The sequence below is a fragment of the Triticum aestivum genome, chromosome 1D (assembly GCF_018294505.1).
Source record: "Triticum aestivum cultivar Chinese Spring chromosome 1D, IWGSC CS RefSeq v2.1, whole genome shotgun sequence".
Taxonomy (NCBI): domain Eukaryota; kingdom Viridiplantae; phylum Streptophyta; class Magnoliopsida; order Poales; family Poaceae; genus Triticum; species Triticum aestivum.
In genome coordinates this window covers 53,266,408-53,275,760 of record NC_057796.1, presented here as the reverse complement: position 1 = coordinate 53,275,760, position 9,353 = coordinate 53,266,408, and the positions used below count along the sequence as shown (strand labels likewise).

Here is a 9,353-nt window from a genome sequence, read left to right as displayed (position 1 = left end):
ATCCGTAATTCAAAAAAAAAGAGAAACTGTATCCGTAATTCAAAAAAAAAAAGAAACTGTATCCGAATGATATACATGAAAGAGTAGGTCAACGTAGTACAGTTTACAGTACAACAGCTGAATTCAATAAACAGGATAAGCAAATCCTCCAGTCCAATGACATGCAAATGCTTGTGCGTACGAAACTCTATCCTCGTCACAGCAGAGAACGATTTGGATAATAATAAGCTAAAAGGATATTGGGCACATAAACACGTTCTTCCTTTTGAGATACCTAGAAAGGATATGAAAGGTAATGCTGCCTTTGTGCAGCTTAATCGTGTCAAGCATAGATGCATTCGGTTGTTGAAACCACTCGACTATATGAATACCACAAACTATGCACACATAGGAAAATAGATCCCGCTGCAAGAATAATAAAGGAGAACTTCAAATAGCTTTTCCCAAGAAGTGTGAAATTTCACATGTACATATGAAAACAGATTGATAAGCAAGGGCCATTCAGACATGATATTAACCTGTTATATATGGAGCTAATGGATCTATGTTATCAACTGCTCCCTCCGTCCCATAATATAAGAGCGTTTTTGACATTATGGGACGGAGGGAGTAGGAATTTACATGGCCATCAACTCATGGAGCGTATTGGCGGGAACAGAGTGGCCAACTGAATCTGATAGCCTGGCTTCTTTCTATTCAGACCATGCAGAAATGGGTTCATGGCGGCAGCTGTTTTTGAAGAACTCAAGCTCACCTCTATTCAGATCACTATTAGTAATTACTAAACTTGCTTGAAGTACAAAAAATTGAACATAGGAATTTGAAGGAAAGAGGGCTGTACACAGGGCTATATAAAATAGTCCACACATAAAAATTGCAAACCATAAAAAAATACAACTAAAGTTGAATTTGAAGGAACGTCATTAATTTTCATGGTAGTGCTACAACTAAAGCTGTATACAGAAGACCATTATACCATGCTCATTCTTGTCTTCTCTTATAACAATTTTTCGTTCATCATAAACCGGAGGACGTACAGGAGATTGAATGAAGGTTCCGAGTTTATATACACACGTTTCAATAGCTCTCCATCATTGCAAGTTGTTGGTACTGGAGGTTCAGAGAAATCCAAATAGCTTGATAACGTAGAATAGTCCATCGATTTCATTATAATTACCCTCAGCCCAAAATGCGCTAGATATGCTCAGGTTCAGAGAACTCAAAATAGCCTGATACAGTAGCAAGAGCTCGATAAACTCAGTGTTAGCATCTGCTGCGAATTGCTCCTGAATATTAGTAAATTTTCACCATTAGCAAACACATCACGCACGAGACAGCCCTTGTGTAGAGATGGTTTGCAGAATAGGAACAATGCCCATAGGATGCACGCCTAGTGGCTAAGCACCAGCCCAGAACACCATGGTGGCACCATCACCCAGCTCATTGAGAGGAAACTCCGAACCATGACAAGGCTTATCTGCTAAGTCCAGTGCATCAACTGATTCCATCGAAAATTTGGTACTTTGCAGGGAGCAATTCTATTTGTTCCCGACATTTCCCTTTCCCGGAAAAGAGAGACAACAACAACGAACTAGTTGAAGCTTCAAGTGAGATGCTCGTTTCATCAACTTTAGACATGTATTTTCCGGCCTTGACTATATCCCCCTTTTCCAATAATGTTCTAATGATATCATTTATAAGACGAGAGCTGAGAGCACAGTCACTCTCCTCCATTGATGAAAACATGTCTTCAGCTTCTTCCACTGATCCCTCTTTTAGAAGATTTCTGATCATGATTCCATAAGTGGAAGCATTAGGTACCAACCCACTGGTTGATATAGCAGCAAACAACTTGTTAGCTTCTTCTCTTCTCTGAACCCTGTACATTGCATTAATCATGGAATTGAGTATTGTAATATCGAAGTTCACATTCAGTGCACCTAATTTTTGAAACAGGGCAATTGCTTCATCGGTGCAATCATTCCTACAAAGTCCTCTAAGAAATATGCCGTATGTATGCATGCTCACAGGTGTTCCACTTCCGATCATCTCATGGAGCATTTTCTTTGCAGCAACTGTTCTCCCGGCACGAAATAATCGATCCAGTATGATGTTATATGTAACAGTTGTAGGTTTAACTTTCTTATGCAACATTTCTCTGAACAGAATCAACCCATCATCGATCCTTCCATTACTACAATAGCCATTGACAAGTGTACTATATGTAACGACATCAGGCTCAACGCCAGCTAATACCATGGCATCAAGTACTCTGAATGCTTTGTCCATCTCACCGACTAAGCAATATCCGTCAATCAGCGTAGTAAACATAATGATGTTAGGTCTCTCACCTAAGTCTTTAACCAAGTCGAAGATATGATGTGCATCCACAACCCTCCCCTCTTTGCATAGACTGTTTACTATTGAACTGAAGAATACACTGTTTGGACGAGGAATACCGTTGTTCATCATTTCATATATCAGTTCTTTCGCTTTGACCAAATCGCCATGTGTAGAGAAACCCTGAATTAGGGAATGATAAACAACTGTGTCCGGTTTCATTCCAACAGAAATCATCTGACTGAACGTATCCATAGCATCGGCCAGCCTACCCATTCTGCAAAGTGCAGCTATCACAATTGAGTAGGTGATTACACTCGGATTGACTCCTTGTCCTAGCATTTCGGTAAATATGAGCATAGCTTCGTCCATCATTCCTCGTTTAGCATATGCATCAATTAATATGTTGAAAACTTGGCAGTTGGCTACAATACCGTTGCCTTCCATTGACTTAAAGAGACTCATCATATCAGGAAAGCTTCCTTCATTGGCATACCCATGAAGAAGAGTGGTGTAGGAGATGATATCAGGCTTGTGGCCCTTTGCAGACATGGAATGAAAAATTTCTGCAGCTTCTTTGCTTCTTCCATGCTTGCAGAGGGAGTCCATGAACGAGTTCCAAGTGATAATACCTGGTATAAGACCCCTGCTTGTCATTTCTCTGAACTTTTTAGTTGCCTCTTTCCATCCGCCCAAAGTGGAATATCCATGGATCATGCTAGTATATGTCACCTTATCTGGTGGAACACCGTTATCAACCATCATGCGAAGGAACAACTCTGCATTGTCCATTGCTCGGGCCTTGCACAATGCATCGATAATCGAGTTATATGTCACCACATTAGGCACAACCCCTTGCTGCATCATTTCATGGAATAGATTGCAGGCCTTGCCTATTTCACCTTCCTTAAAGAAGCCATGGATGACTGTGTTATATGTGACCACATCAGGGGAGCAGACACCTCCTTCTTTCGCCATCATCTGGAGCAGGTCGAGCGCTCGCCGGCTCCTGCTATCTTCACACAAGCTCTTTAGAACTGTGTTGTATGAGAAGTCATCAGGCACACAGCCGAGGTCGGACATCCTATGAAGCAGCACGCTGACAGCCTCGTCTGTCTGTTTTGCGCAGCAGAGGCACTTGAGGAGGGTGTTGGCGAAGCTCTGGTTTGTCTTCAGGCCAGTCCTGAGGAGGCGGCCGAAAAAGGCAAGTCCTAGGTCCGGGCGACGCGCCAGGCAACAGCAGTTCATGAGGATGTTGTAGGTGAAGATGGTGGGCGGCGCCACCCGCAGGCCGGCTTCTTCTCGGCAGACACGGTTGAAGAGGGCGAGGGCGAGGGAGGGCCCGTCTCTGCAGGATTCTGAGGCCGGCGTACGGACGAGGGCGGCAAGGAATCCATTCAGGGAGCGCTCGGGGACTGGGGTGGACTGCCGCAGGAATTGGTCGAACAGGTGGTGTGCGTCTTCCGGGCTGAGCGTCCCGGCGCGGACGCGCTCTGTGGCAGCGGCAAAGGCAGCGCGGGGAGACCAGGAGCGTGAAGGCGGCGAGGTGGAAATGGAGGTGGAGCAGCGGCGGCGGAGGAGGTGGAGGCGGGACATCGGTGTCGAGATGGCGGAGAGGCGGGGGAGGCGCTGTGCGCGTACTGGACGGTCAGCCGTTGCAGAGGGCGCGTACTGGACGGTATTGCTTAGCTTTGAGTTGGGGGATATTGCTTGCTTGTGGAGGCAGATCACACAAGGGCGACACCAACCAGCCCGACGGATGCGATTTTTATCTGTTTTTTTTATCTATTTGGGTCAGCCGAGGGGCACGAGCGGGCAGATGTGGACGAAAGTGGAAAATGGATGAGGCCCTCTCACTTCGGCACGCTTGCCATTTAAAATGAGGGTGGGCTCTGGACGGTTCCAGCCGCTGCCATGTGGGTCCGAAGTAGGTGGCGGCATTGACTATGACCACGTGAGGTAGTTGGGCGGCTGATACGCGGGCCCATGGCATCTCGTGTCTATGTGGACGCAAATCAGACACAAATTTGGGCTGGGAAAGCGTCTACACGCGTTGACCAAATGCGCCGGCATGTTGGAGTTGCCCTAGCATCGATCATCAATTTTATCGAGTGTGTGTGTGAAAATTATAAAAATCAAGAAATACGTTTTGAGATTAATCTGTACACATACAAATTCCAGATCTATGTAGTCAAATTTTAAGAATTATTTGTGTGTGTGGGGGGGGGGGGGGGGGGGGGAAGACACTGCCAGCACAAGAGCCAATCCAAACGACAGCTGTAGTAAAGTTTGTCATGAAAAGAAATGACTAACTAAATTATGGCTGCGCCGAATATGATTAGTAATACGAGTGCTACGGCTCAACATGTTCCTTTGTGCACACGTCCAAGCAAGGCTCCAAACACTAGTAGAAAAAGGGTCAAATATGAGACACATTAGTGCTGGTTTGCATTTGAGCCGGCACTAATGTGTCTATTAGTGCTGGTTCAAACGGCTAGGCAGGAGGAGATCTTTAGTACCGGTTCGTACCACGAACCGGTACTAAAGAGAATGGGGCCCGGCCAGCACCTTTAGTACCGGTTCGTGGCACGAACCGGTAGTAAAGAGGTTGTGGCAGGCTGTTTTTAGTCCCACCTCGCTCCCCTAGCAAGATTTTTACCACCTTAAATATGTTACTTCTCAAACTATCACAAGCACTTGGTCTTCATTGAACTCTATGTGTAGAATTTGTGGTCGCAATATGAATCTTCACCGGTTTCTAAACCGTTGAGGACTCATATTGACAATTCAGATTGTACACAAAAAGATCATTGATAATCAATGTATTTTTTATGATAATCAATGTTTTTTAAACTTATTTGAACTCCAGCCTATTTTTGCGTTCAATATGCATCATTCAAAGCGACGTCATCAATTTCCAACACGTTCTGACATCATTTGCTGTTTTTCAGTCATTTATCGATTTGTTTAGAGAGCTAAATGACGGTGAAATTGAAAATCACTACAAAATGAACTCTGAAAATGTTGGAACTTGGCATGGTATCATCATTTCACACGCATAGCATGTGCAAAAGAGTAGAGAGGGTCATGGCGAAAACTGGACGCACATCGTGTACAAACTGGACAATCTCTTTCGGAGTATCAGGGTTTCGGACGAGAACTCATCTGTTACACGGGCACTTTAATGTTTTTTAAACTTATTTAAACTCCAGCCTATTTTTGCGTTCAGTATGCCTCATTCAAAGCGACGTCATCAATTTTCAACACGTTCTGACATCATTTGCTGTTTTTCAGTCATTTACCGATTTGTTTAGAGAGCTAAATGACGGTGAAATTGAAAATAACTACAAAATAGCAGAAAAGACACTTTCGGAGTATCAGGGTTTCGGACGAGAACTCATCTGTTACACGGGCACTTCAATGTTTTTTAAACTTATTTGAACTCCAACCGGTACTAAAGGGGGCCATTTCCCGCCGCTTGACCTAACGAAAATTACTCAATACAACAGAAAAGACAAAAACTATATAAAACCGGTACTAAATAAAACAGAAAAGACAAAAACTATATAAAAAATTTACTCAAAAATAAATAGCAGAAAATAAATAATGCAGAAAAGAAAAAAACTATATAAAAATTGTTATATTCACAAAGAAACTAAATACAGCAAAAAAAAACTACTCAGAAATAAATAGAAGAAAATTATATAAAAATTTGTTGGGGCGTTGCCCAGTGGCCTGCCAAAACTAGGGTTTGCAAATACAGGCCCAGAAGCGCCAGCAGGCTCACAGGGCAGCGCGCCGAAGTTAGGTCCAGAAGCCTGCTATATAGAGAAGTTCGAAGCAGCAGCCGCGGCTGGGTTTATAAACCAGTGCGGCTGCCCTTCGCTCGGCGAGGTGGGACTAAACATTGTGCACCGCTGGTGGCAGCGCACAACCATTAGTACTGGTTGGCGGCTCCAACCGGTACTAATGCGTGGGCCTTTAGTACCGGTTCAAGCCATGAACGGGTACTAAAGGGGGTCGTTTCCCGCCGCTTGACCTGGCGAAAATTGGCCTTTAGTACCGGTTGGTGGCTCCAACCGGTACTAAAGGCCCCTCCTATATATATGGCACTTACGAAAAAATCAGTTTCATCGACCCACTTCTTCTCCAACTTCTTCGCGCGACATCGCCGCCGCCGCGGCGCCGTCGCCCATCGCGCGCCACGCTCGTCGCCGCCGCCGCCCCATACTACGTCGCCGTCTCGATCGCGTCCTCGCCCCCGGCCCGCCGCCCGTCGTCGCGCCGTCCCCGTCGCATCGCCGTCTCGCGCTGCCGCCCGTACGCCGCCGCCCCCCGCTCGTACACACACACATACACACACACATATTTTTTTACTTATTTTCTGTTTTCTGTTGTTTAGATTAATGTTAGATGAATTACGTAGATAAGAATGTTAGAATGTTAATGTTAGATGAATTATATGGAAAAGATGTTAAATATTAATGTCAATTTTAGATGAATTAGCTAGATATTAATTAGGTATATATATATATGTGATTTGAACTAGTTGAATTAATATAACTAGTTTATTTTTAGTATGAAAATTAATAGAACAAGTTTATTTTTAGTAAGAAATTTTGGGTATATGAGATTATTTGAACTAGTTGAATTAATATAACTAGTTTATTTTTAGTAAATGCTTAGTTGAACTAGTTGAATTAATATAACTAGTTTATTTTTAGTATGAAAATTAATAGAACAAGTTTATTTTTAGTAAGAAAATTTAGGTATATGAGATTATTTGAACTAGTTGAATTAATATAACTAGTTTATTTTTAGTAAATGCTTAGTTGAATTAGTAGAACTAGTTTATTTTTAGTAAGAAAATTTAGGTATATGAGATTTGATGATCTAATTAAAATATTACTATATATAGCTACTTTATATATATATTTTAGTAAGAAAATTAATAGAACTAGTTTATTTTTAGTAAATTCTTAATTGAATTAATAGAACTAGTTTATTTTTAGTAAGAAAATTTAGATATCTGAGATTTGATGATCTAATTAAAATATTACTATATAGAACTAGCTACTTTATTTTAGTAAGAAAATTAATAGAACAAGTTTATTTTTATTGAATGTTTAGTTGAATTAGTTGAATTAATAGAACTAGTTGAACTAATAGAAGTAGTTGAATTAATAGAACTAGTAAGTGTTTAATGTTTCACCTATATGAACATAGGAAATGTCGTGTGACGATGAAAAAGATTTCATTAAGTGCGAATACTGTAAAGACCAGCGCGGCCTGTGCGACAGAAATTTCCTTGTTGATGATAGGCGCTTCAGCATCAAGCTGGATGAGACCTTCGAAGTGGATACAATAAGTCACAACGACAAGTCTTTTTTCGTAATTAAGCATGACTTATATATGCTTCATTTGCTTCAACTTATAATTTTAAGTTTTCACTATTCTACTAGCGCATCCCCTGCCATGCAAGAATTTTTGTCTTGGATAAGATAGGTTTCAATGCTATGGAAACTATGGAGGTAAAGAGAGTTTACCTGAAGACCGAGCATGGTTATACTTTCAACGTCAAATTATACAATGCAGACACGTACACCTATTTTGAATGCAAAACTTGGCAAGCACTATGCAAGGCTTATGCATTTGAGCGTGATATGGTTATCACCTTTGATATTCGTCCGGAAGATGATATTAAAGGTAATAGAGACATCTGGGTCGATGTGCAGACGCCTCCAGTTCTACCATTATGTGAGTTTCTCAACCATATTTATGTCTTTGATATTGTTTATTCAAAAATAGTTGACAACTAATTTCTATTGACAACTTATTTCCATTCAAGCAAGCATGTCCGACGCTTGGTAGACAGGACCTACTACCGTCCCGGAGCTGAACTAAACTGCGAGGAGATAAGTCATTATGTTTCATGGCTTGAGGATCTTCATACTGTTAAGAAAAATTTTCTTCCTGCACTTAGAAATGTTAGTACTCAAACGTGCGACCAATAGTGATCGTATTGAACTACGGTCACATCTATTTACAAAAGATGGTAAGATTTTTACTATTTGTCCTCAGTGCATCTTTTGCATACATTATTATTTTGCTAAACTTTCATTGCTAAGTATAATAATTACTATACGATGTTCTTCAACAGGGACTCCCGATGACAGTTGTGCCTCAGTGGATCGAGACTAAAGGTCACATGTCAATGGTTAGCTTACGGCCAAGATATCCTACATTGCACATGAGTGCATTCAGGATTTCTAAAAGCGATGAATGCTTAATAGTGAAAGATTGGAGCAAAATTGTTAACGATCCCAGAGAAGTACTGGGGGCAGCAATGAGAAGCGCAACCCATGATTAGGAGACAGGTTCATCTGCATGCTCCAGTATGATGAATCAGGAGAGCTATACATGTTCTATGATCTTTTACCTGAGAGAGAGCAGCAGGAGTGATTTAGCTAGTTCATGCTCTTAGTACTTTTGTCCTCTCATGTCCGTGTTCTTCGTTCTGAACTTAATCTCAAAGGGTGATTTGCTTTTGTGGTGTTATGAACGCTTATAATATGATGACCATGTTGAACTCGATGATATCTTTGCTTCTGGTACAAGTGAATATTTTTTCTTTAAGCTAGTGTTGGTGCTGATTAGATAGCGGTAATGACTATGATGATTAAACAGTGGTAATGACGACTATGATGATTTTTAGCTAGCTAATTTACTGTTGTTGATGATACGATGCAAGAGTTTTTATATTAATATGATGATGATGATGAGTTATTATATCATTTATAAAAGAAACCGCAGATTAGTTTCAGCTGGATGGATCCTAGCTAAGTGATCAAGTATATGCCATATCCATATTATACTTGATCACTTAATTATAGGTGATCAAGTATAATATGGATATGGCATATACTTGATCACTTAGCTAGGATCCACATGCATCCAGTCGAAACTAATCTGCGGTACTTTCACCTAATGATTTAACAACTAAAATAATCACT

General features: G+C 41.3%; 1 protein-coding gene across 1 annotated transcript; it reads right to left on the bottom strand.

Moving 5' to 3' along the window:
- Positions 1 to 508: 508 nt before the first annotated feature.
- LOC123180245 (protein Rf1, mitochondrial) lies at positions 509 to 4,113 on the bottom strand. The gene has a single exon (XM_044592241.1). It carries the CDS (start codon positions 3,934 to 3,936, stop codon positions 1,495 to 1,497), a length of 2,442 nt encoding a protein of 813 aa, XP_044448176.1. The 5' UTR covers positions 3,937 to 4,113; the 3' UTR covers positions 509 to 1,494.
- Between the last annotated feature and the right edge of the window lie 5,240 nt (positions 4,114 to 9,353).

Coding starts and splice junctions, on each gene's coding strand:
- LOC123180245 (XM_044592241.1), bottom strand. CDS start 3,936: ATGTCCCGCCTCCACCTCCTCCGCCGCCGCTGCTCCACCTCCATTTCC.